We start from the raw sequence: 27,984 nt of genomic DNA, 5'->3' as shown, positions 1-27,984 counted from the left end.
TTAACCCCTTAAATGCCACTGACAAACTCTGACAGCGGCATTTAAGATGCGCTTCCGGCAATTGTGCCGGAAATACGCCCAGTCACTTAATCGCGGGTCACCGATGGGTTGGCATGACAACCAGAGGTTTCTTTGGAAACATCTATGGTTGTCAGTGCCAGATTGCTATGAGTGCCAACTGGTGGTCGGCGCTCATAGCAAGTCAGCAATTCTGCTCCATACAGGTGACCTGATCATCGTCGGTATGTAGCAGAGCCAATCTGGTTATGGCAGCTTCTAGTCTCCCATGGAGACTATTGAATCATGCCAAAAGTGAAAAATTTCTGGTCCAACCTCCTCTTTTACATTTGTCCAACCCACACTCCATTACACAGATAGATAGATAAATAGATAGATATTGAAGACATGAAATAGAGCAGCACAAAAATACAAAAGAGTCCAGGTGCAAAGCTCCCAAAGGCATGTACAAACCTTTAGAATGCAAAAAATCCTAAAAGCAGGAAAAGCGCACCCGTTTTTCAGGGTTAAATGAGAGCTGTTTATTTAGCCCATAAGTGTGACGTTTCGGTTCAAGTGGCGAACCTTTTTCAAGCACTGCTATAGGGTGCAGCCAGCCCATAAAGCATTTGTACACTGGGCAGTCACCCCCTCCAGGATTGGGTAGGTGGAGAGTGGCGGCTGATCTGGTATTTTGCACCTGTGTTGCTAACATCTTGTTTTATGGGCTGGCTGCACCCAGTAGTGCATTTGTTCTAAGATCTGGGCAAGTAAGTGTTGCTGCCTTTTTGTCTGCTGTTTAAATCGAATTTTTGGAGACTTTGAGTCTTTTTTAGTGGCTTTGGTAATTCGTTTACTGTAGAGACTCGTAAGCATGGGGACCCTTGGCGCGGGTTACGAGCTCACGTATTTTGGCCAAAATATCAGCTAATACCTCACTATTTTTGTATTTTTTTGCACTATATTTTTCGGGGTGCAGCCTAGCCCAGACACGTCTGGTGTCGTATGAGGGGTGTTCACATTGGGATGCATTGAGAGTGTGCTGGCCCGCGTAATCGAAAAGTAGGGGCATGACTAATAGACTGTGAACCAGAAACTATGCAGTACCTTTGTGTGAACAATGCCCTATGCGGGCCTTTATTGTGCATTTGTATACTGGGCAGTCACCCCTCCTCCAGGAATGGATGGGTGGAGAGTGGCTGTTAATCTGGTATTTTGCTCCTGTGTTGCTAACATCTTGCTTTATGGGTTGGTTGCACCCTATAGTGCGCTGGTTCCAATATCTGGGCAGGTAAGTGTTGCTGCCTTTTTGTCTTTTTCACATTTACCTAGTGAAAAAATATTAATTAGAATGATATAATTATGTAACAAGGTGGCACGAGGTGGTAGTCATGGGTGAGTTTACTTAGTCAGAGAGCACCCCGGCACCTTGCACATGAAAAGACAGGTGATGTCCCAGTCCTGCGATACAGTCAGTTAACTTCAGCTCACGTTCACTTCTGATGCAGGGGACGAGGTCTCAGGAAACACAAGACAAAGTTCTGTTCTAATGGCAAAACTTTACTGAACAATGTGCAAACAAGACAATGTTTCCTGCGCTTTCCCTGCGAATTTAGTGAGCTGCATAACACCAGCCCCTGTCCTGGTCCCGTAGCCTGTATTTCTCCTGGGGTCGAGCCCGCAGAGCCAATGTCCGTCCACGATGCCCGTAAGCCTAGGGCAGCCTTTATCCCCATGGCTGGGGAATCCTCTGTCCTCACTATAGTGCATGTCATACTGTGGGCAAGCCAGCCTGGGCTCTGCTCTAAGAGCAGGAAGTGCTTTCTCCAAGTTCAGAGGCTTTGCACCATCCCTCTTTTAACTCCTCCCATCAGTTTAACTCATTCTGTCCCTAAACTATATACAAGTACATGAACATTTAGCATACAACATATGACAATGACATTACTAAGTTACATAAAAATATAAAACATTAGTGAACCATCAGGGTGCCGCAAGTGACACATGTGCTCGGTGTATAGGAGAGAGAAGGCAATTGAGGCTCCCCGCCACCTCCTTACACTTGTGTATGGAGCACAATAGAAGCAGTGTCCAACACACTTGTAGGACAGGTGACCTGCTGGCTTTGTCTGCGGACCTCAATAATGGCCAAAAAAAAAAGTGCTGGAAGGTAAATTTAGCCACACTGGACACTAGCTAGTTACCCTATCTGACTGATATACAACCGCCTAACTAAATAGCTAAAATCTTGCTGTTAACAGTGCCAGCGTCAGGAGCAGCCTATATGCACTATTATAGTGTCAAAATGGCGCTAAAACAAGATGTTTGCTATTTATATGGAGAGGGACATGTGATTTCAGCAGCCAATGATACAAGTCGTCGTGTCTGGCAATTGTGGGTGTTTCCTGCGCCCTGATTGGCTAGCCACAATGTGCACACACAAAGTTAGGGGGAAAAAAAGAAAGTTTACAAGAATGCCGTGCTTCTGAGCTCTGCAAACCCCCTCCCCTCAAACAGGTGCCAAACGCTAATGGTACACCACCATTATCGTTGCTGAAGTGTTGAAAATACCTTTGTGGCAACGAAAATATTTTCCCGCACTTTTACAGAATGTTACCGATTTTTCCCGATTTTATAAAATTTTTCTCATGTTTCCTATCACGAATCCTAATGTGCCATATTCGTGCTGAATTTATGTTTGGCGAACATTTTCCGAACAAATTCGCTCATCACTACACATTACACCATCCTGCTATGCAAGACTCAAAACTTGCCTAAAAGCACATAAATAGGGTACAGATCTTCTCCGACATTTTACCATTGCTGGAGATTTTTTATGATTAGTAGGTTCTGCCATGTCTTGCTTACACCATTGATTTCATGCATAAGAGGAGTTTCACAGAGCTTGGTCAGACATTCATGAACTACAGGTATCACCACCGGACTAGGGTCCCTTAAATTGTTTTTGCTCATCACTAATCAACCATCTTGACTGCATTTTCTTTACAAGAAAAGTAGTGATACACAAACCAAAATTATTTTTCTCATCATGATTGCTGCTCATTCCAAAAGCCACAAATCAAGTCTCATCTTATGTCACATACACACTTCTCAGCACTTGATGTGGGATGGGAAGGCTTAATTTATCTCCTCTCACTCAGTCCAAGACTCAACCTCTGTTCTAGGCTATAAAGAGAGTATAAATCACACCCCAATACGGTCCACACCCCCCAATTATGTAACGCGTTGCCACCACTCATCAAACACACGGGGTGATGAGTCCCCAAAATATGTTACTGTCTGACAATCAAAAGGTCACTTTCTCTCTGAAAGGCTATGGATTCTTTAGAGCATACAAGTATCAAACGTACTGAAGATTTTAAGCTTTAATATAAAAATATATAGTGCTTACAATCAAAGATATAAAAATAAAATGACCCACAACGGAAAACTTATAAAATAAAAAGAGAGAAATACCAATTGTTCTCCTGTTTCCTTGGGGGAAGGAGAAGATGAATAATGGATCACAAGCAGCATCGACAAGCCCCTACATTTGAACAACTTGTTTTTTTGTCAGCCAGCTTTTTATAATCCTGACCATAGGCTCATATTTCCAGGATCACCATTATTGGACTATTTAAAATTTTCTATTTGGGATTGGACAGTTAGTTAGTAACATAGTTATTAAGGCTGAAGGAAGAATTTAAGTCCATTTAGTTCAACCCATATCCTATCCTAACTTGCCCTAACATGTTGATCCAGAGGAAGGCAAAAAAAACCCATGTGGCAAACAGTAAGCTTCACATTAGGGAAAAAAAAATCCTTCCCGACTCCACATACGGCAATCAGACTAGCTCCCTGGATCAACGCAATATTAAGGAAACTAGTGTATATACCCTGTCATATTATACTTTTCAAGAAAGGCATCCAGACCCTTTTTAAATTTTAGTAGGGTATCGCTCATTACAACATCATACGGCAGAGAGTTCCATTGTCTCACTGCTCTTACAGTAAAGAATCCACGTCTGTGATTATGATTAAACCTTCTTTCCTCCAGACGTAGAGGATGCCCCCTTGTCCCCATCACAGGTCTAAGAGTAAAAAGATCATTAGAAAGGTCTTTGTACTGTCCCCGAATATATATACATTGTAATAAGATCACCCCTAAGCCTTCGATTTTACCTTTGCTGGAACTGCAGGTTTCGGTTCCCCAATATATTTCAGGGTAGTTGAAGTCCCCCTTAATAATAACTTCTCCTTGAGTCGCTGCTTCATCTATTTGCTTTATGAGGATATTCTCTGTTGCTTCCATTATTTTTGGAGACTTATAACAAACCCCTATCAGTAATTTATTATTTTTTCCCCTCCCCTTATCTCCACCCATAGGGACTCTACATTTTCATTAGATTCACATATATTATCACGCAGGATGGGTTTTAAGGATAATTTTACATATAAACAAATGCACAACATGCTCACATCTCGCACAGCAGTATGCACCCTCGACCGGCTGTTCAAGGATTTCATACATGCGGCAAGACGTACACTGGATGGCATTGGCAATAGTGGAGCACATTCCTAATAGGGATTGCACCAGACAGAAAAGATAAGTAAAAATAAATAAAAAGTATTAATAAAATAACAGCAATTCAGTAATTCCTCCCTTGGAAACTCCCTGAATCCAAAGTCACTGAATCACAAGTCACACACTTGCCACCATTCGCACTCACGTTCAGGTCACACTCGGCTTTCGTTCAGGTCACACTCGGCTCTCGTTCACACTCGCTCAGGCAGAAGATTTAAAGAGATTTTTTTTCTCTTCAACAGCAAACCACCCTGCTTCTCAATGCACTTCCAAAAGTACTTGAGCCCCAACCAGCTGCCCCTTATAAACCCTTAATTATGAACCCCTACCCTTAATTAACCCCTTGTGAATATAGCTACACCTCAAGATTTAAATGCAATATAGTTAACACTTAAACACACAGATAATAAAAGATTAATCCTATAGAGAAAAAAATAGGTTGAAACCCCCCCAAAAAAAATTGAACAGGTAGAAAAGCACAAAGCAATCCACAATTCAGCAACTTACACCAATTCACACAGGTATTTATTAAAGGTTTTCCAAATACCTCTTCACTGAATCACAAGTCACACACTTACCATAGTTCGCACTTACGCTCTGGTCACACTCAGCTCGTTCACACTCCCTCAGGAAGAAGAATACAAGATTTTTTTTTCCCTTCAACAGCAAACCACCCTGCTGCTCAATGCACTTCCAAAAAGGTGCCTTGCATTTCAAATATCCTGTGTCTCCGCCACTCCTCTCTATACTGTAAATGGGAATATCCAGCCTAGTTACAGACTATATGCTGGCTCCTTTGAAGCTTAGGGTGCAGGAGCTGTGGTGACATGTTTGACACCTCCCAGTATTCTTCTAGGAGACCCCCTCTGTGGTCCTGAGTTCCTGCAATAAGAGTAGGCAGATGTTATGTTCTTTGTGCATAGACATCATGTGGATGCACTCTTAACTAGTTATTTTTCTGATATTATAGTTTCTCTTACAGCCGTATATTTCCGTCACTCCTCTTCTTTTTGAACATGTATAGGAGTTTGACTTCCTTGTCAGCTCCCTAGTACGTATTCAGTTCTGACCCCCCTTGATAAGGTAAACCAAATGCTGTGAACAATTTTAATTTCCTGTAGACTCTACAAATCCGGGTGGTACAGTCCCTCTTTGGGACAAGATGAAGCCCAGGCCCTTGGAGATTTGTGTATTACACCAAGGCCCAGCATCTTCTCTATCTGTCCTTCCAAGTTTGCTTTCACCTCTGCTGATATCTGGTATGCAGATTGCCTTGCAGGGAAAGGAGTACCAGTGTCTACATGGTGACTTGCTAAATGAGTCCTCCTAGGTCTCCCAGTAAAACTTATATGACTATTGGGCTGACTCCAGGGACTCCATACACTGAGTTCCAGCCACCAAATCCGACAACAGGTCACCTCCCCCTTCCTCAGGCATACTGAAGACAGGTAAGACACAGGTCTTCCTGTTACGATGAGCTCTCAGCAAATTGACATGACAAATTTTTCGACGTTTTGTAAGTCTATCCAGGGTCAAAACATAGTTCACATAATTTAACCATTAGATACAGTGAATGGTCCCTCCTATGCAGCCCGCAACTTCTCCTGCAACAAAAGAACCAATTACTAAACCTTCTATCCCTCCTCATTGGCACTCAGTCTGGTATTACAGCCATACCAGACATTCCGATTCATTTGGGCCTGGGTGACATTCTCATGAGTCAGGTCACTCAGTTTATGCATTCTCTCCCAAAGTGGCAGTACATATTCCACTACAGAGACTCCTGGAGTTTTGGGGTCACCCTCCCAACAGTCCTTAATTAAATCAAGAGGCCCCCTCTGACCCTTCTCCCATAAATCAGTTCAGAGGGGAAGAATCCTGTAGAGGCCGGAGGTACCTCTCGGTACGCAAACAAGATATGAGTTAGGTAAAATTCTCAGTCTTTCCCTTCAGTCCCCACCAGCATCTTGAGCATTTGTTTTAGAACTCCATTAAAACGTTCACATATCCCATTGGTCTGAAAATGATAGGGGCCGGCTACAAGATGCTGCACTTATATTTTCTTTCAGAGAGTTTCCATCACATCAGATTAGACATGAATTGGGTCCCCTGATCAGATAACATCTCTCTGGGGAACCCCACAAGAAAATACAGTCAGCAGTGCATCGGCAACTTTATCACTCGCACAGAAGACAACGCACAGCTTCTGCATAGTGCGTAGCAAAGTCAACAACTGGTACAATAGAGCATTTGCCAGGGCTGTTAAGTATTGCGAGCGGCTAGCAGCCCCGCATACAGATGCCTTTTGGGCAGCTCCCCTGATGAATCTAAGGTGACAAAACGCGTTGGGAGGTTATGGCTGTGACTTCCACTGGACGCTAAATAGGGAACATTGTGTTGATACTAACCATATCATACCAGGTGAGAATGTTCAGTTTTCTACTATTTTGACTGCGAAAAGTATGAGTCACTATTTGTAGTATCTATGCATGGCAGAGGCATAGCTAGGGTTTCAGCTTAGGGAGGGGGCGAAAAATCTGAGTGGGCCCCTAACCAGGTAATCCTTACTACAGCTACGTGGTGCACCCTAATTCTGAGTATAGGGGAACATTAGCAGATGACAGTGCTGTGATTGAAAATAAATCTATATACAAAAACGAACACTGCTATTATTATATGGAGACCATATAGGTGTAGACAAGTCCTGCAGACCATATAAGAGATCACAGCACAGCTACTGATGGTGACTTACCACTGACGTTCCTTGTTGTGGAATCGTTCTCTTTTCCATCTGGCCCAGACCAACATGACAACTCCTCCAACCAGGACTCGTCTGCATAGATTACAACAAAGACACATCTGACTTCTCACATTTCCTGCACCGTCCATATCTATGCCCAACCTGAGCAAACTACTCACTCTGCTGATACCCCATTCTGCTGTCGAATATGACGGCAGACTACAAAGCATACCGGCATGAGGTAGGATTTAGCACTTGATACCTATTGGTGGGGATCATTTACATCCGATGCTTCTATGGAGCAATAAGGTACGCACCGATAGTGAGCGATTTGTAATTTTCAGCATCTTAAAACTGACCATACTGATTGGTTAATATCATTATGTGGGTTGTCTGGGTTTTGATTGGGTGACCCTTACTGATGATGTCATAACTTAAGTCTTTAAGAAGTCTGTTTGGCGGCCAGACTCTTTCCCCTGATGACAATTTGTGGTGAAACATGATGGGGAAGCTAATGGTTGCTGTTTTAATAGCATGTTCCAGGCAGGGTAATAGCGGGTCAATGCATAGAGAAAGTACCGCATATGCTCTAAGAGACCGTTATTAGAGCAAGATGGTGGAATCTGTATTAACTAAGGTTAAGGTAGACTGACTCTTAAGAAAGGTGGTACCTGATAATGGGGAAGTTCTAGGTCATTCACCAACATGACTAGGAACTGATCTCACTATATATAGTAGTGATTGATCAATATATGTCTGGGTTGTATGTAATGACTTACAATCAAGCACTTTTAGGCTATGTGCCCACGTAAGCAGAATTTTCCTAAGCATAACCGGACTCCTTCGCAGGATATCCGCATTTTTATTTTCGCTTTTTTGCATGCTTTTATCACATTTTTTGCGCTTTTTTTCGAGTTTTTTTCCGGAGCATCCTAATGCAATGAACATAGTGGCAAATCCGCAGATTTTCAGCTAATTTAATGAAAATGCTGCGTTATTTTCCCGATGCGTTTTTTTTGCGGACAACAACGCAGCATGGGCACAAAAATTGCGGAATGCATTCTAATAATGGGATGCTTAATGTATGCGTTTTTAAAGTGTTTTTGTAGGGGAAAAACGCTAAAGAAAGCAAAAAAAAAAAAAAAATGCAAAAAATCCTGAACGTGGGCACACAGCCTAAATAGTCAGTACTGTTTGAATGTCCATCTAGAGCCAACTACATAAGCATATTATCCCCCACGGTCTCTCTCCTAAACATACAAGAGTGTGCAAGAGTGTACAATTCCATATATGCATTATATACCCAGCTACAGGACTTTGCGATTAATACCCCTCCCTAGTTCTTTGTGTTTTTAGAGCATATGATTTCCATTAATAATCAAATAAAAGTTATGTTTCATTAGGACCTTGAACTAGGGATGTTTTTTTTGCCCAAGACAATTTGTGTGAATATTCTCAAACCCTATGTTGTCCTATACCAGTATTTTTTCAGTGCATAGTCTAAGGTTGGCACAGGAGCCTATTCTAAAGAAAAAGACCAAACGTGTGGTGTTCTACTATGAACTAAAAAGCAGCAGAAATGTTTTTTTTATTATTTTTTTAACCTCTTCATGACCAAAGCCTATTTAGACCTTAATGACCAGGCCATTTTTAGCAATTCTGACCAGTGTCCCTTTATGAGGTAATAACTCAGGAACACTTAAATGGAACCTAGCGATTCTGAAATTGTTTTTTCGTGACAGATTGAACTTCATGTTAGTAGTAAATTTAGGTCGATAATTTTTATGTTTATTTGTGAAAAAAATCGGAAATTTGGTGAAAATTTTGAAAATTCTGCAATTTTCAAATTTTGAATTTTTATTCTGTTAAACCAAAGAGTTATGTGACACAAAATAGTTAATAAATAAGATTTCCCACATGTCTACTTTACATCAGCACAATTTTGTAAACAAATTTTTTTTTTGTTAAGAAGTTATAAGGGTTAAAAGTTGACCAGCTTTTTCTCATTTTTACAACAAAATTTACAAAATCTTTTTTTTTTTTTTTAGGGACCACCTCACATTTGAAGTCACTTTGAGGGGTCTATATGGCAGAAAATACCCTAAAGTGACACCATTCTAAAAACTGCACCCCTCAAGCCACTCAAAACTACATTCAAGATTATTAACCCTTAAGGTGCTTCACAGGAACTAAAGCAACGTGGAATGAAAAAATGGACATTTTAATTTTTCCAACAAAAATTTTTTCGTATCAATTTTTTCATTTTCACATGGGTAACAGGATAAAATAGACCCTAAAATTTGTTGGGCAATTTCTCCTGAGTACACCGATACCTCATGTGTGGTCATAAACCACTGTTTGGGCGACGGAAGGGCTCAGAAGGGAAGGAGCGCCTTTGACTTTTTGAATGGAAAATTAGCTCCAATCGTTAGCGGACACTATGCCATGTATGGAGAGCCCCTGTGTGCCTAAACAATGGAGCACCCCACAAGTGACCCCATTTTGGAAACAAGACCCAAGGAACTTATCTAAATGTGTGGTGAGCACTTTGAACCCCCAAGTGCTTCACAGAAGTTTATAACCCAGAGCCGTGAAAATAAAAAAATCATTTTTTTTCCTAAAATTTTCTTTATCCAGCAATTTTTTTTATTTTTACAAGGGTAACAGGAGAAACTGGACCCCAAAATTTGTTGTCCAGTTTGACCTGAGTACGTTGGTACCCCATATGTGGGGGGGAACCACTGTTTGGGCACACGTCGGGGCTTGGAAGGGAAGTAGTGAGGTTTTGAAATGCAGACTTTGTTGGAATGGTCTGCGGGCGTCGTTACGTTTGCAGAGCCCCTGATGTGCCTAAACAGTAGAAACCCCCCAAGTGACCCCATTTTGGAAACTAGAACCCCCAAGGAACTTATCTAGATGTGTGGTGAGAACTTTGAACCCCCAAGTGCTTCACAGAAGTTTATAACGCAGAGACGTGAAAATAAAAAATCTTTTTTCCATAAAAATTATTTTTTATCCCCAATTTTTTATTTTCCCAAGGGTAACAGGAGAAATTAGACCCCCAAAGCTGTTGTGCAATTTTTCCTGAGTACGCTGATACCCCATATGTTGGGGTAAACCACTGTTTGGGCACACGTCAGGGCTTGGAAGGGAGGGAGCACCGTTTGACTTTTTGAACGCAAAATTAACTGGAATCAATGGTGGTGCCATGTCACGTTTGGAGACCCCTGATGTGCCTAAACAGTAGAAACCCCTCAATTCTAACTCCAACCCTAACCCCAACACACCCCTAACCACAACCCAAACACACCCTTAACCCTAATCCCAACCCATACCATAACCCTAACCCCAACACACCCCTAACCACAAGCCTAACACACCCTTAACCCTAATCCCAACACACCCCTAGCCCTAATTCCAACCCTAACCCAAACCCCAACCCTAATTCTAACCCTAATAGAAAAATAAAAATATTTTATTTTATATTTCCCTACCTATGGGGGTGATTTACTATTTTTTTATTTTGATCACCGTGATAGGATCTATCACAGTGATCAAAATGAATGAATGGAATCTGCCGCTTGGCAGAATCGATGGGCGCACTGCGCATGTACCCGCCATTTTGGAAGATGGCAGCATCCATGATCCATGGCGGAGGGACACCGGGAGCGACAGCGGGACTCGGAGGGTACCGAGGGGGTGATCGGAGGGCGGGGCAGTTGAGGGAAGGGGGAGCAGATGTTGACGGCGGCGGCAAGTCGCCCCCGTCAGTCGGTGGGAGGGTTTAGATTACTGTCTCCAGCCATGGCCGATGTTATTTCAGCATTGGCCATGGCTGGATTGTATTATTTCATCAAATTTCATTTTTTAAATATTACTATAGCTCTGATTGGCTGTTGAAAGTGAAGCTGCCAATCAGAGCGATCATAGTCACGGGGGGGGGGTAAAGCCTCTCCCCATGGGGAGAAGCACAGAGTCCTGTGCCTGTGGGTCGGGTGACTTTTCAGTGACCCCAGTCACCCGACCCGCAGGAACGTGATTTATACCATGATGCCTACGTAGGCATCACTGGTCGTATTGGAACAGGTTTTCGTGAGTAGGCGTCATTGGTCGGGAAGGGGTTAAAACAATTGATCCATGTAATTAATGGATGTCTAACTATGTGCCGGACCGTGGTCCTAAATGCAGTGTTTCCCTAGCCCAATCATCACGTATGCACTTTGTGGTTATAAGAGTTCCCATATTTACTTCAATAGACAACATACGCTTCATCCGACAGCCTTTGCTAATTTTACTGACATTCAATATATCAGTGTGCGTACTGTGGTGATAGTCGTATGATGCTTGATAAAAGGGGGAGGTTACTCAAGTGTACCTCATTACAGTGAATGGTTCTGGTTGAATCACGTTTTTCTTTGCATATGTAAATGGGACCCCGACTTAAGTTCTCAGTGTAGAGCATAGGAGAAATGTAAAAGACTGAAATTTGAGTCAAAAGGTTATGTTCTCCAAGGTAGCAATAAAAAGGAAGCTTCACAGGCTGTAGAAAGTGACGTCTCCCACCCGCAAAAAATGCACCCAAATAACCTTCTGAGTTCTGCAGTGCGCCCAAACCTCAGATCATTCAAATATAACGAGATGAACTCACTAAATTTACATGGTGCATGCCTCCAGAAGCACGAGGTGGGCGCAATGTGTTCGGCACTACAATGGCATATTTGCAAGTTTCACTCTGCAACATCCACAGTGTACTTGACCAAAACATAGTACCTGATAGAATTAGGTAAGATATGGTTGGACAAAAGTGCGCTCGCACCAGAAAATGGCTGTATGTGTGGATATGAAAACTACTCAGTGAAGAGTATCGACGATTTTGCAAGTAATTGAATGAAAATGTGCATTTGAAAATGTAAAAAAAAAAAAAAATTGACAAATTATTCAAAAGAATAAAAACAATTGTTGTAAAGGCACAATAGATCAAAAGAAAGCATTAATACCCATAGAGAATATATACAATATTTCCACTTGGGTGGCTTACCCTCAAACATAGCGAAAAGCAAGTGCAGTAGGCGCACCTATCAAGTTAGAGTAAAGAGAACTTTATTTACGTGGAAGAGAGAAAAAAAAAAGGCAGCAGATCTTAAAAAGAGCTTTAGCAAAATTAACAAAATGATTTCCTTCTGAAAAGAGATGGAAACGGTAGACTAGTCTCATTAATGAAATGAGGGACAAGCCCATAGCCGGATCAGACCGCACCGCAGGAAGAAAGGAAGAGATGGGAAAGAGGACATCAGAGGAACCTGGCTGGATTTGCACAAGTGGAAAGACCTTCTAGGAGCGATGATAGATGTGGGATGATGAGGACTTCTGTGCCTTGATCATGGTTTGGACACCCCGACTAGAGAGATGTCAGAGGCCTGCTGTTAAATTCAGCGATTGAATTTGGGTGCAAAAAGGCAAGCTGGGTAGGAGCCGGCCCAGCCTGGCTGGTGCCAGGAAATACTGTATCTGCCACAAAGTTGATTATGTTTGTCCAGTAGGACCAACTGGGCCACTCCATGGCTACAAGGATAACTGGGATTCCTTACACCTTAATTTTCTTGTGGAACAGGGTAAGGGTGGCGAGAGGTAAGGAAGGACAAAGTGGGACCATGAGATGGTCACAGGTGATTACAAGAGGATTGCAGAATCTCTGGCTAACATGTCTGGGGTGTCCCACAACAGCCAAATCTAGTGGAAGACATCCAGTTGAAAGCTACTTGAAACTGAGGATGTTAGCAGCCTAATTGTCTATTTTGGCTATGTGAACCGCTGGACTAGACAGTGGCCTATCCCTCTGTTTCCCAACAAAGAGGAAAAAAAGGTTGGGAAAAAATGAATAAACTAAGTTGAAACCGATCTGAGAATCCCAAGCCTGTGTAAACAGGTGTTAGCTTGCTGGCAGTGGGTGAGTGTAGACTGCAGAAGACCTTTTTTCCTTTATTGGATTCTTAGTGTCAGCATCCTGATTGCACCAGAAAACACCAATGGTTCCTGTGGGGCACATATATGAAGAGTCTGAAAAACCAAAGCTGTGCAAAATTTTTTAAACAAAACCCAGTGAAAAAACAATTTTCTGTAGTTGTATGCTTTCAATGCAGTAATGCTATTTTTTGGCTGTCAAATAGCTCTGGTGTCCTGAACAACATTGTTAAAACATTGTTGTTTTTTTGTATCCATAATTACCGATCCCTATTCCTCTCCATCATGAAGCTGACAAAGGAAGCATGCAATGTTGCAGCGGAAATCAGTCTGATAGGCCTATAATGAAAACAGCCCAGTGTTGAAATCATAGTTAGGCTACGTTCCCAAATAGCATCAGCTGCAGACACAAAATATGAGGCAAAGATTTAACTGCTCTTTACACATTCAAAGGGCTTGTCTGGGGAAAACAAGTTCTCAACTATCCACAGGGTAAGTGATAACTTCCTGATGGTGGGGTTCCGACTGCCGGGATCTGCACAGATTGACATAACAGAGAAGTTTTATCCACGACGAAACACATTTGGACCCAATTACAAAATGGCGTGGCAGGTCAGATGCACAGCCGCCGCTATGGGGCTGAAAAAAGACAAGCGCAGAACTTGGCAGCCCCATTAGGAATAAATGTAGCGGCAGTCAAACATGTGCGCTGCTCTATTCTTCTGGGAATAAAAGTTCCCTGTTCTGTTGATAGGTGCCGGTTCCAGTGGTTGGACCCCAGTAAATTATCATCTATCCCGTGATAGAGGATGGTCTACTGGAAACAAGTTAGCAGGACTGGGCATTAAGTATGTACCATATTTGAGACTATAAGACGCACTGGACCATAAGGAGGAAAATATGGAAAAATTTTAATGTGTCAAATGTGGGTCCGTCTTACAGTACAAATTCAACATACTGGCGAGGGGATTAAAAATATGTATAGCTTCAACGAGTATTGGGTAATTACAACTAGAAGTTATAGCTGCAAATGACCAAGAAGCCCTGTTAGTAGTAAGAGGGGTCAAGAATAAATTACCCACTCAACTGGAAATCAATTCAAAACTCAGGAGGGGTAAGGTGACCGAAGCATGCTGACCAGCTGAATATATCTGTTTATAGTATGTCACATTTTTTTCTATGTTTTTGTAAATTATGGAGTTGTCTCAGCTTACCGAAGAGGTGACGTTCATCCGAGGTCACAGCTGTTTAGAGATGCAACGCTGTGGGGTGATTATGCAAGTCTCATCCCAGGCTGTTAGAATGGGGTGTTTGGCAGAGCGGGGGCTCCGCTGACATTTTGTGGAAGCCCAGAGGCCTTGCACTTCTATGGCTTCAATGGTGGACCTCTGGAAACTGGCCGTTGGAGGCTTAGCATGTGCAGATTTCGAACTCGAGACAAGATCTCAATCTGCATTTATGCATCGCCTCTAGTGGCCATTTTCCCGGAGTACAACGCATTGAAACCATGGTAGTGTTGGGCTCCAGATTGTTACCAAACATTGGCGGAGCCCCCGCACCGTTAAACACCCACTCATACCAGCTTGGGACTAGCAGCATCACACCGCTGAACACTCCCTCCTCCCAGACCAGGGAACGCAGTATCGCCTAACTCCATTTTCCCCAAAAAAAATTTTGGGAAAAAAGTGAGGCTTTTAGTCCAAAGAATACAGTATTTTCCCATATTAGTGCCATCACATGCATATGTACAATATAAATCCTTCACTTTGCCTTGTAAGAGGATCCAGTCCTATATTTAAATCCTAAAAACCACATTCTTTGTGCAGACATCTAGTGACAGGTTTTTATTGCCACAACTGATAATTTATGCATTATATTTGAAAAGCATTGTAGATCTGGGAACATTTTGGCTCAGAAAGTAGTAAACCCTTTACTTGATTCTTTTTGCTACAAATATAAATTTATATATAAAAAAAATGCCACGATATGCCAGAAAAGTCCAATATGCCATTTATTGATGAACTGGTAGATGTTTGCAGCATTTCATCTGACAGTCCTATGAAAGGCAAATATCATTTCCGTTGAACGGTGGTGAATGTGGGCATCTGAATTGGCTGCATTGGCTGATGGATGGGCTGATATAATGGTTTCTTTCGAAGATCCGTCATCATTTTTACAGATGGCAAAAGTTGGTTTCTTTTGATGATCTGCAAAGCCAGCTGGGTATTGCCTAAAAGAGAGAGGAGAGGTAAGCATGGATCTTGTTCTGTTCAACTCGAGAGCAACTCACCGTATCCATCAATTCTTCAGTGAGTGCAGCACAAAAGCCCCATGCACGCATCTGAAACACTAATTCTAGATTTTGACATTTCCTATACATTATAGTTCTGCCCAGCCTTCCCTGCATACGCCTCAGGACTCCGTACAAATAAACCACTTATCATTAAAGGGCTTTAGCAAACCATTTTCTTAGGGATTAGTGGTTGGACTGGATGGAGTCATCAACTTGCTGGGTTTTCCCAACAGTTTACAGCTACACTGCTAAAAAGGTTGAGAAAAAAAGAAGACAATTTCACTGTATTACCAAGGCAAGAGCGTATAAGCATCACAAACCGTCCACTGACACCAGTGGATTGTGTACTGCATTGATAAGCCAGGTCCTCCACAGTAACATATACACTTTTCGAGCCAATCTTGCACAATTATAAATACGTGAAAAAATTGCCTTTGTTGTTCATACAACCAATCATTTTACCAGAGCAGTTTAAAGAGTAACTAAACTGTTTTTATATGTATAAATTCTGTCCAGAAAGGAAGGTTGTGAAACTTTATTATGGAATTTGACCTCACTTCTGTAAAAAAAAAATAAAAAAATTTGCCTGACTTCCATTCCAAGCCCCTGCTTTTCACCCAATCTATTTGCCTGCCTTAACCCCTTCCTTACCGATGAAGTAATAGTACATCATCGGTAAGGTCCCCCGCTTTGAGGTGGGCTCCGGCGGTGAACCCACCTCAAAGCCGCAACATGTCAGCTGTTATGAACAGCTGACATGTGCCCGCAATAGGCACGAGCAGAATCGCCGTCTGACCGCGCCTATTAACTAGTTAAATCCCACTGTCAAAGCTGACAGCGGGCATTTAAATAGCATTTCCGGCCGCCGGGCCGGAAATGACCTCATCGCCGAACCCCGTCATATGATCGGGGGTCAGCGTCATGTTGCCTGGACAACCAGAGGTCTCTATGAGACCTCTATGGTTGTTCCAGGCATATGGCTTTCAGTGCCACTCGGTGGTCAGCGCTGAAAGCACAGGAGTAAATTTGCTACATATGGGCGATATGCTCATCGCCCATATGTAGCAGAGCCGATCGGGTTGCGCATGCTTCTAGCCTCCTATGGAGGCTATTGAAGCATGCCAAAAGTAAAAAAAAAACAAAGTTTAAAAAAAAAACCAAACAAAAAAAACCACTAAAAGTTCAAATCACCCCCCTTTCACCCCACATACACATATTAGGTATCGCTGAGTTCAGAATCGTCCGATCTATCAATAAAAAAAAGCACTAACCCGATCGCTAAACGGCGTAGCGAGAAAAAAATTCAAAACGCCAGAATTATGTTTTTTTTGTCGCCACGACATTGCATTAAAATGCAATAACGGGCGATCAAAATAACGTATCTGCACAAATGTGGTATCATTAAAAACGTCAGCCCGGCACGGAAAAAATAAGCTGTCACCCGACCGCAGATCATGAAAAATGGAGACGCTACGGGTCTCGGAAAATTGCACCTTTTTTTTTTTTTAGCAAGCTTTGGAATTTTTTTTGCCACTTAGATAAAAGAGGACATAGATATGTTTGGTGTCTATGAACTCATAATGACCTGGAGAATCATAATGGCAGGTTAGATTTAGCATCTAGTGAACCTAGCAACAAAGCCAAGCAAAAAACAAGTGTGGGATTGCACTTTTTTTGCAATTTCACCGCACTTGGAATTTTTTTCACGTTTTCGAGTACACAACATAGTAAAACCAATGGTGTCATTTAAAAGTACAACTCGTCCCGCAAAAAATAAGCCCTCATATGGCCATATAGACAGAAAATTAAAAAAGTTATGGCTCTGGAAAGAAGAGGAGCAAAAAACGAAAAATCGAAAAAAGCTCCGGTAGTGAAGGGGTTAAACTGCATTGATACCAAAACCTACCACTCTGGAGTACAGATGATGGCACTGAAAGCCTTCTGCCTACAATCTCCTGCAGCAGAATTGACCAGCTATCCATGCCCCTGTATAACGGAAGCTTTAGATTTACTTCCACAAACGTCCTGTTCTCATTGCGTCTTCCCACCCTTTCCCAATGATCAGTACAAAGGGCTTAGCACAGAAAGTCCAATGTTTTCATTACAGTAAAGGGGGCGGTGAGGGACGGTTCATTGACACACATTACAGGCATTGGTCTGACCAGTTGCACAATAATATGACATAAGGGATCTCATTAACTCTGGAGATAAGCTGCTACAGGAGCTTGGTCTGATGAGCAGCAAAGTATGAGGAGGACACAGTGTGGACCCTTTCACTGCCATCAGCAGTACTCCATATGAGTATATTTCTGATATTAATGCAGCTAAAGGTTGACAAGAAGAGTGGTGAAATGTCAGGGTTTGAAAATCACTTGCATGCAAATTTTGTGTGTACAGGACTGAAAACAAATCTGCTAAAAAGTGATTTTCAAAATTATTCTTGCTGAAAAATGATAAAAAAATAAATAAATGGAAGTTCAGTTACTTGATAAAGAAAAGGAGATTTTTGTGTACTCACCGTAAAATCTCTCTCTCTTAGCCTCTAATTGGGGGACACAAGGCCTTGGGTGTTATGCTTTCTGTCTACTAGGAGGCGACACTATGCTTAATCTGAAAAAGATTTGTCTCTGGCTCCTCCTCCACAGTATACACCCCTGGGCGGCATCCGCCTTACCTCAGTTTTTGTACCCAAGCAGTAGGAAGAGATAACAAATCCAACATAACCAAGCCTATAAACAAAGGCTACTATGTACAGCTCAAGGAACAATATGAGTACCCAACATAATAACAGCCCGCAAGGGCAACAGGGTGGGAGCTGTGTCCCCCAATTAGAGGCTAAGAGAAAGAGATTTTACGGTGAGTACACAAAAATCTCCTTTACTCTGTCGCCTCATTGGGGGACACAAGACCTTGGGACGTCCCAAAGCAGTCCCTGGGTGGGAAGCAATGGACGAATATTGTGCTGACAGGTCCCTAGACTTGGGACACTGCCGCCTGCAGTACCCGTCTACCCAGACTCGCTTCCACTGAGGACTGAGTATGCACACTGTATTGTTTTGTAAACGTGTGTAAGCTAGTCCAAGTGGCCACTTTACACACTTGTTGTGCTGAAGCCTGGCGTTGAATGGCCCAGGAGGCTCCTACCGCCCGTGTGGAATGTGCCGTGATACCGGCCGGAATAGGAGAATTGTTTAGGCGGTAGGCGTCATGGGTGGTGGACCTGATCCACCTGGCAAGGGTAGCTTTTGAAGCCGGTAAACCCCTGCGAATGCCTTCTGGAATAAGGAAAAAAAGGAATCAGACTTCCGGAAGGGTGGAGTCCTAGACACACACATACACAATGCCCTGGCAAGGTCAAGCGTATGCAGGGCCCTCTCCACTCTATGAACCGGAGCCGGGCAAAGGGTCGGTAATGAGATGCCCTCATTGAGGTGGAAATCAGACAACCTTTGGAAGGAAGGATGGAACTGTACGGAGAACCACCTTGTCCTGGTGGAAGAATAGGAAAAGCTGTTTGCAGGAGAGCGCTGACAGCTCAGACACCCTGCGTAGCGAGGTGATTGCCACGAGGAAGACCACCTTTTGTGATAAAACTCGAAGTGGAACTTCCTTAAGAGGTTGAAAAGGAGGTGCCTGTAGAGCAGTTAGGACCAAATTAAGGTCCCACGTATCCAGTGGACGTCTGTAAGGAGGGACCAATCTGGAGACTCCCTGAAGAAACGTCCTGACTTGTGGTTTGTTAGCAATACGCTTCTGAAAGAGCACTGAAAGCGCTGACACCTGACCCTTAAGCGATCCTAAGGATAGGCCGGCGTCCAGACCTGATTGAAGGAAACCACGAACTTTCGGAAGAGAGTAAGGGAACATAATTTGCCCGCGAGAGTCGCACCAAGTAAAATACGTTTTCCAGGTACGATAATAAACTTTGGTGGAAGCTGGTTTCCGTGCCCTGATCATGGTTCTAATGACGTCTGGAGCAAACCCTGCCTGGGTTAAAACCCAGGTTTCAAGGACCACGCCGTCAAATTGAGAGTCCCTAAATTATGGTGGTAGAACAGGCCGTGAGACAGGGGATCGGGACAGTCTGGAAGACGCCAAGGGGTGTCTGCTGTAAGCTGAAGGATGTCGGCGTACCATGTACGTCTGGGTCAGTCCGGCGCAATTAGGATGGTCGGAACTCCTTCCTGTTTGATCTTCCTCATGACTCTGGCCATCAGGGGAAGAGGTGGGAAAATGTACAGAAGCTGGAACTGAGTCCAGTCCTGAACCAGGGCATCCGCCCCGAGCAACCTCGGACCGCGTGTCCTTGCCATGAAAATGGAGACCTTGGCATTGAGATGAGATGCGATTAGGTCCACGTCCGGAGTCCTCCAGCGATAACAGATCCGACGAAAGATTTTGGGATGGAGAGACCACTCCCCCGAGTCCATTTCCTGTCTGATGAGGTAGTCGGCTTCCCAGTTGTCCACACCCGGACTGTGGACCACAGAGTACTGATTTCTTGTTTTCTGCCCAGCGAAGGAGACGCGCCACATCTCTCATTGCCTGGGCACTGCGAGTCCCACCTTGGTGGTTCACATATGCCACTGCCGTGGCATTGTCCGACTGCACTCTGATTTGAGAGGCCTTCAGCAGATGGCAAAAAACTTTTTAGCTCCAGGAAGATAGCTTGTATCTCCAGAATGTTGATGGGCATGGTCGCTTCTATTGGAGACCACGTGCCCTGTGAAGTAGGTGCACTGCACCCCATCCTGTTAGACTCGCATCGGTGGTCAGGACTTTCCATCGACTGGGAAGAAAGAATTTTCCTTTGGCCAGTACGGGTGGTTTGAGCCACCAGTACAGTGATTTCCTGGTTGACTCCGTCAGTCGGAACTCCCTTTCGAGGGAGAAAGGGTTCCTGTCCCAGGATCTGAGAATGGCTAGTTGAAGAGGTCTGAGGTGGAACTGGGCAAATGGTACCACCTCCATTGCTGCTGCCATCCTGCTAAGGAGTCTCCTGGCAAACCGAAGAGATCGGCAAGGTATGTGGATTAACATGCGAACTGCACAGCGGATAGCTTGTACCTTGTCCTTGGGAAGGTGTACCAGACCCCTGGAGGTATCGAATAGGATCCCTAGGAAGATCAGTGACTGACTCGGGAGTAGTTGACGACTTCTTAAAGTTGACTAGCCAGCCTAGACGAGTTAGTGTGTTGATCGTGATCGAGACGCTGTCTTCGCAGTCTTTGACAGTAGGTGCCTTGATGAGTAGATCATCCAGACATGGGAGGACCACTATGCCTCTGGAGTGTAGGACATCCATGGTGGCTGCCATAACCTTGGTGAATGTTCTGGGAGCCGTGGCTAATCCAAAAGGCAAAGCCACGAACTGGTACTGATTCTGCCCTATTGTGAACCTGAGAGATCTTTGATGAGCAGGCGCAATAGGGATGTGCAGTTATGCCTCTTGTATGTCTATGGAGGCGAGATATTCTCCCTGTTCCATAGCCGCAATGATGGATCGAAGGGACTCCATGCGAAACTGCCGAACTCTTACAAACTTTTTGAGTTGCGTTAGGTCCAGGAATTGGCCGAACGCTGCCTCCCTTTTTGGGAACCACGAATAGGTTGTAGTAGAGTCCTCGGAATCTCTCGTTTTCGGGAACCCGTATTATGACTCCTGCTTGAAGGAGAGAGAGACACTATTTCCTTGACCCACCTGTCCTCTGTACTGGGCAGCCAGACTTGCTGAAAGATTAAAAGTCGACCGCCTACAGGTGAGGTGTCTTCCGTATTTCGTGAGTCATGACGAGGAGAAATTCTGGAATTTCCCTCCTTTGGGCTTTGCCTGGCCTGATGTTGACCGCCAATTCTTGTTCGTCCTCTGTGCTGTCCTTTGGTTGTCCCTGTGTGGGGGAACGGTTGTAATTCTGTGAAGGACGTGAAGCGGCCTAGCCTGAGGAGTTCCGAAAAGACCGGAACCTAGCCTGGTTACGTCGCTTAAACGTACGTTTAGGTTGCGGTTGGGGAAGAAAGGTACTCTTACCCTCCGTGGCATTGGAAATCATCTTGTCTAATTTTTCCCCGAAAAAAAATCTCCCACTGACGTACGGGAGATCCGTAAGAGGCTTGTTTGAAGACGCGTCCGCTTCCCATTCTCACAGCCAGAGGATACGTCTGATTGTAATTACATTCGCTGCTATACCTGCTACGCCTCTTGCAGAATCAAAAGCTGCAAGGCGTATGTAATCTGCCACCACCGCTATCTGAACTAGTCGATCGAACATCTGAGGAGCAGACTTTTGGAGGCTCTCCTGCAATCTTTTGGCCCATTCCAGAATGGCCGTGGCTGCCCACGTTGAGGTGAACGCGGGAGCCAGGGAGGCTCCAGCAGCCTCAAAAATTGAACGAGCCATGCGCTCAACCTGCCGATCTGCTGTATCCTTCAGGGTTGAGCTATCTGGCAGTGAGAGGAGAAACTGTGCTGCAAGCTTAGAGATAGGGGGATCGATTTCCGGTGGATCTGCCCACTTCTTGGTCTTTTTGAGAAAAAAGAGTATCTAGCCCTTTTTTACGGTTTTATTTGCGGTTGGCGAATTTTTTGGCAGGCTGCGAAAAATGCTTATCAAGGATGTCCTGAAAGCTTGGGTGATCAGAAAAAAACTATAGGGACTTCAGGGACCCCTCAAAACAGATCTTATGTTTTGGGGGTTCTTGGGGAGCATCGGATAAAACCAGCACCCGATGAATAGAAGTGATAATGTCCTCAACTAGCGCTGTATTGCTAGGAGGACAAGGAGCCTGAGACTCCTATGTTTCCTTTTCTGATTCGGAGTCACAGATGCCCTCTGAATCCTGCGCATTGCTGAGGCGTTGCCTGGAGGGAGATCTGGACCGCCGCTTTTCCATGCCCGAAGATCTCTGTGGAGATCTGCTGCGCCCGTCTCTGGAACGAGACGGTCTAGGAGACCTAGAATTACGGTGTCTCTGCCTAGAGCGGGACGACCGTGAGCCATGGGAGGACGTAGCTGAACGTGACCTATGGGGCCGTTCACTACTAGCATTGCCAGGGACTGCCTGTCCGCTTATAGCTGGGATATGACCCTGCATAGCCTGAAGCAATGTGGAAGTCATTGTATCTATGGACTGTGACATAGATGCGGCCCATACCGGCATGTCAGTGGAGTTGAAACAGTGACAGGAGCCTCTTGGGGCACTGACCCAGCATTTTGGGAACAACTCTAGCAGTACGGTGCATGTTGCCACTGGGAAGATTGGCTTTGCAGGCTGAACAGACTGCGTAACAGCAGATAAACCTGTTTTTCTTATTTTTTTTTTTTTCTTTCGGACCTGGAGACCGACATAGTGCACTGAGTGCCGGCAGGTTATTCTGACCAAAAACCTTACAGGGGTGGCTATGCAGAGGAGCGCTATAGGGAACCTATAGGGAGTCTGCGTCCACAGCAGGATAATATCCTGCTGTGCCTTACCCCACCGGTGTGCTCCTAGATCCGGCGCCAGCAGAAAAAGTTCGGTTCTGCGCCCCCTGGAGACTGTGCAGCGTTCTTGAGTAATATAGCAGCCAGGGCTGTGGAGTCGGTAAGCCAAACCTGCGACTCCGACTCCTCAATTTCCCTTACACCGACTCTGACTCCAACTCCGACTCCACGACTCCCACACATATTGCTTATATTTAAGTGAAAAATTTATTGTAGTACAATGTGAACCTCAGACATTTAATCATTTTTATGATCCAATAATCAAGATATTTAGATAGAACAGAATATACACTCACTGGCCACTTTATTAGGTACACCTGTCCAACTGTGTGTTAAGACTTAATTTCTAATCAGCCAATCACATGGCGGCAACTCAGTGCATTTAGGCATGTAGACATGGTCAAGACAATCTCCTGCAGTTCAAACCGAGCATCAGTATGGGGAAGAAAGGTGATTTGAGTGCCTTTGAACGTGGCATGATTGTTGGTGCCAGAAGGGCTGGTCTGAGAATTTCAGAAACTGCTGATCTACTGGGATTTTCACGCACAACCATCTCTAGGGTTTACAGAGAATGGTCCGAAAAAGAAAAAAAATCCAGTGAGCGGCAGTTCTGTGGCCGGAAATGCCATGTTGATGCCAGAAGTCAGAGGAGAATGGGCAGACTGGTTCGAGCTGATAGAAAGGCAACAGTGACTCAAATTGCCACCCGTTACAACCAAGGTAGGCAGAAGAGCATCTCTGAACGCACAGTGCGTCGAACTTTGAGGCAGATGGGCTACAGCAGCAGAAGACCACACTGGGTACCACTCCTCTCAGCTAAGAACAGGAAACTGAGGCTACAATTTGCACAAGCTCATCGAAATTGGACAGTAGAAGATTGGAAAAACGTTGCCTGGTCTGATGAGTCTCGATTTCTGCTGCGACATTCGGATGGTAGGGTCAGAATTTGGCGTAAACAACATGAAAGCATGGATCCATCCTGCCTTGTATCAACGGTTCAGGCTGGTGGTGGTGGTGTCATGGTGTGGGGAATTTTTTCTGGGCACTCTTTGGGCCCCTTGGTACCAATTGAGCATCGTTGCAACGCCACAGCCTACCTGAGTATTGTTGCTGACCATGTCCATCCCTTTATGACCACAATGTACCCAACATCTGATGGCTACTTTCAGCAGGATAATGCGCCATGTCATAAAGCTCGAATCATCTCAGATTGGTTTCTTGAACATGACAATGAGTTTACTGTACTCAAATGGCCTCCTCAGTCACCAGATCTCAATCCAATAGAGCATCTTTGGGATGTGGTGGAACGGGAGATTCGCATCAGGGATGTGCAGCCGACAAATCTGCGCCAACTCTGTGATGCCATCATGTCAATATGGTCCAAAATCTCCGAGGAATGCTTCCAGCACCTTGTTGAATCTCTGCCACGAAGAATTGAGGCAGTTCTGAAGGCAAAAGGGGGTCCAACCCCTTACTAGCATGGTGTACCTAATAAAGTGGCCAGTGAGTGTATATTGGTGTACTACCCGGTTTTCATTCTTTTTGGTACAGATACGATATGGATAGACAGATATGGATAAATGGATAGATAGAGCAGATTTCTAATCTGCTTTTGCTATTGAGTAACATTATCTATGAGCTCAAAAACCTTTCAGGTGATGCAGTTTTTTAAAAAGATGATCAACTTTTGCAGCTGAAAAACGTATCCTCAAAAAACACAGGAAAAACGCTGTGTGTGAATGTAGCCTTAGATCAGGAATATAACAGCCATTTATAGGACATTTCATAACTTTCCCAAACGCCTATGAAAAAATATTCAGCACATCCTGCATTGAATTATTGTACCCAATTTATTATATATTTTAGGAGTCGGAGTCGGTCCATTTTATACCGACTCCAACTCCACCAAAATGAGCACCGACTCCGACTCCACAGCCCTGATAGCAGCGCTGCTGTCTTCCCTGCGGTAAAGAGGTGGGAGGGAGGAGGGGCGGAGAGCAGAAAAAAGGGCGCGCAGCCAGGCAAAACCGCGCCTTCCTGGCTCGATCCGCCCCCTGTATGACGCTGTGCAGCGTCATTATCATCATCCAGGGGGGCAGGCCGGGGGCGGTAACAAGGGCGGCGGCTTCGGCTTAGGCCGAAGCCGCGGTCTAAAGTACAAAATCCTGACGGGAAGGGCTCCAGAGCGGCGCGGTAGTCCGGAGGGGGGCAGAAAACGAACCAAACCCCCCCCCCCCCGGATGAGTGCCATATCGCCCGGACGCCCCTATATACGCAGCGCAGCCCTGTGAAGGGTCTTTTTGACCCCTTTAGAGGGCTGACGCTGCCGCAGGGACAGGAATCCCTGCATACTGTGGCCCAAATATGACAGCCCCCGGCCCCATAGCAGACCACAGCAGTGCTGGGGCTACAATAAAGTTAGCACTGCGAACGCAGCTCCTACCTGTGGCGTCTCAAACTAACATCCCTAGAGGGGGTTAGGGAGGGCGCTTCACCGCCATCAGGAGGAATTCTTCCTCACCTCAGCCTCAACCCAAAAGGCCCAGGGCCTGGGGAAGGAGGGGGGTTCTCGACCTCGAACCATGCACCCGAAGGGCTGGGGAGGGAGCGACATGGGGAAGAGCCATCTCTACCTCAACCGGGTACCGCTAAAAAGAGGACCGAGGAGGGAGCCATGCCGGGAGTCTCAGAGAGACCCTCTTTTCTTCATTTGTGTCAAGAAGAATCTTCTTAGGTGTGCCTCCTGGCGACACTAAGCAAAAACTGAGGTAAGGCGGATGCCGCCCAGGGGTGTATACTGTGGAGGAGGAGCCAGAGCCAAATCTTTTTCAGATTAAGCATAGTGTCGCCTCCTAGTGGACAGAAAGCATAACACCCAAGGTCTTGTGTCCCCCAATGAGGCGACAGAGTAATGAAAGCAGAGTAAGACTATCAGTAAATACGTCTTGGTTTGTTTATGCAACTCTTGGCAATTCCATGGTAGTTTAACCCCTTGATAACTGCCGATACACATTACAACGGACACCATTAAGGGGCCTTATTCCTTCATTCCCTTTTTAAAACGGCGATCGGGAATAAGGTTATAGCGTCCTCCAGCGTCGGAAAATCTCTGGTGCTTCAGCTACCGGAGCTGAGACCCCAAAGAAAACGATCACCGGTTTTACGGTCGCTGATCATGTGATTGTCGTTCTTCATTGAATGACAGCAATCACATTAAAAAAAAAAGAAAAGTGTGCCAGCTATTAAAGACATTTATCTCTCTTCTGACATGATACACATGTCAGGGAAGAGAGAAATGAGGTCATCAACCTCCCCCACCCACCCCACCCTTAGCTCCATCCCCTGGCCCTCCGCCTACTCCTCCTGAAAAAAATGGCAGGCGTGTGTGCAGTGTGCCGGCAGATATCTGCCGACCAGCACCCGGAAGCAGGGATTTTTCCTACTGATTCATTTTGATCACTGTGATAGACCCCCATCACATGGATCAAAAGTCAATAATCAGTATGTCATCCCCCAGTGTCATCTCTTTGGATTACATTTTTTTATTTTTTTTTTAAGTTTTATTTCCTTTCATTCTTTGCTGTTAGGGTTGAGGTTAGGCTAAATTTGTGGTTTCGAAAATAAATTCAATATGACTACTAGTGTTGAGCATAAGTGTTGGTGTATAACGGAGTGCCCTATGCAAACTCGAGTAGCGAGCAATTGCACTCAACACGACGACCTAATGTTATCAAATTCTGTATAGGACCTTTGGTTTAAAAATCCTCACTATTCCCCTGGATAAAATCTTTGAGGGGTCTAGTTTCCAAAATGTTGTCACTTGTGGGGGTTTCCACTGTTTAGGCACACCAGGGGCTCTCCAAACGCAACATAGTGTCCGCTATGGATTCCAGCCGTTTTTGAGTTCAAAAAGTCAAATGGCACTGCTTCCCTTCCAAGCACTCAAACAGTAGTTTTCCCAGTACATATGGGGGTATCGGCATGCTCAAGAGAAATTGCACAACAAATTTTGGGGTCCATTTTCTCCCATTAACTTATTTAAGGGCTTAAAACGATTGAAAATTGCCATTTTTTTAAAAATGTTGTCAGATATTCGATATTTTGATAAATATACAAAAATCATATGGACCAAAATTTACCACTATCATTAAGTAAAACATGGCACGAAAAAAAACATTCTCAGAATCACTGTGATCCGTTGACGCATTCCAGAGTTATCATCCCACACACTGGCTCCCCTTATCCCTGGTGGTGCTGCTGGCTTTTTTCATGTTTCTGGGACATACCATTGCCCTGATTCTCAGCTTCTCTGCACCTTAGTGTGTTTTTACACACTTAATCAGTCTCTTGGACATTTCTCTTCGTTATATGTCCTTCACATTTGACTCAGTGATAAAATTCCCCCTTTGAGGGGTTACCATTGTTTCATATTAGCAACTGAATAGTTTTTCCATCTAATTTTTGATCACAAATGCTGTTGGACCCTCTTTTGGTAGTGTATACTCATTGTTAAATTTTGTCATTTGTCACTCTCTATATATGCAATTTTTTTTGCACACATTTATACAAGTTTTTTGTGATACATGCTTGTACATTTGTAGGCATACATTTCTAAAGCCAGTTATATTTATTCATTCAGTGCCTTTTATGGGAGCCTGCTGTGGTTTGCCATTGCCTTTATACTGAGGTGTGGCATTTGGTCTTGAGTCTCCTTTGCACACAGATGCAATTTTAATTGTTTTTATACTATGTGTGTTTTGTTCTGTCTCTGTATGTATTTTTTTGGTGAATAATAAAAATTCAAATTTTGTACTACACATATATTTGGTATATACTGTATAATTCTTATGCAATTGAGGTGCTCCCTTTTATGGGTTTGCCTTTTTTTTTTTGTTTGCTCTATTACATGTCTACTTGCATACCCTGG

The 27,984-nt window shown here is 44.2% G+C and overlaps 1 protein-coding gene across 8 annotated transcripts in view; it reads right to left on the bottom strand.

Annotated features, from left to right (window-relative positions):
- Nucleotides 1–15,276: 15,276 nt before the first annotated feature.
- The window catches only part of CNOT10 (CCR4-NOT transcription complex subunit 10), a 187,473-nt gene continuing 174,765 nt past the window's right edge, over nucleotides 15,277–27,984 (bottom strand). For all 8 annotated transcript variants that reach the window (XM_073568782.1, XM_073568835.1, XM_073568844.1 and 5 more), the window contains one exon: nucleotides 15,277–15,513. In XM_073568782.1, coding sequence (XP_073424883.1) covers nucleotides 15,356–15,513 — 158 coding nt within the window. In that variant the 3' untranslated portion in view covers nucleotides 15,277–15,355. The remainder of the gene's footprint in view (nucleotides 15,514–27,984) is intronic.

This window comes from Dendrobates tinctorius, unplaced genomic scaffold, assembly GCF_039654945.1.
Source record: "Dendrobates tinctorius isolate UK_male_01 unplaced genomic scaffold, ASM3965494v1 ptg000005l, whole genome shotgun sequence".
NCBI classification, from domain to species: domain Eukaryota; kingdom Metazoa; phylum Chordata; class Amphibia; order Anura; family Dendrobatidae; genus Dendrobates; species Dendrobates tinctorius.
The sequence above is the reverse complement of the archived record's forward strand: the minus strand, read 5'-3'. Positions and strand labels throughout refer to the sequence as shown.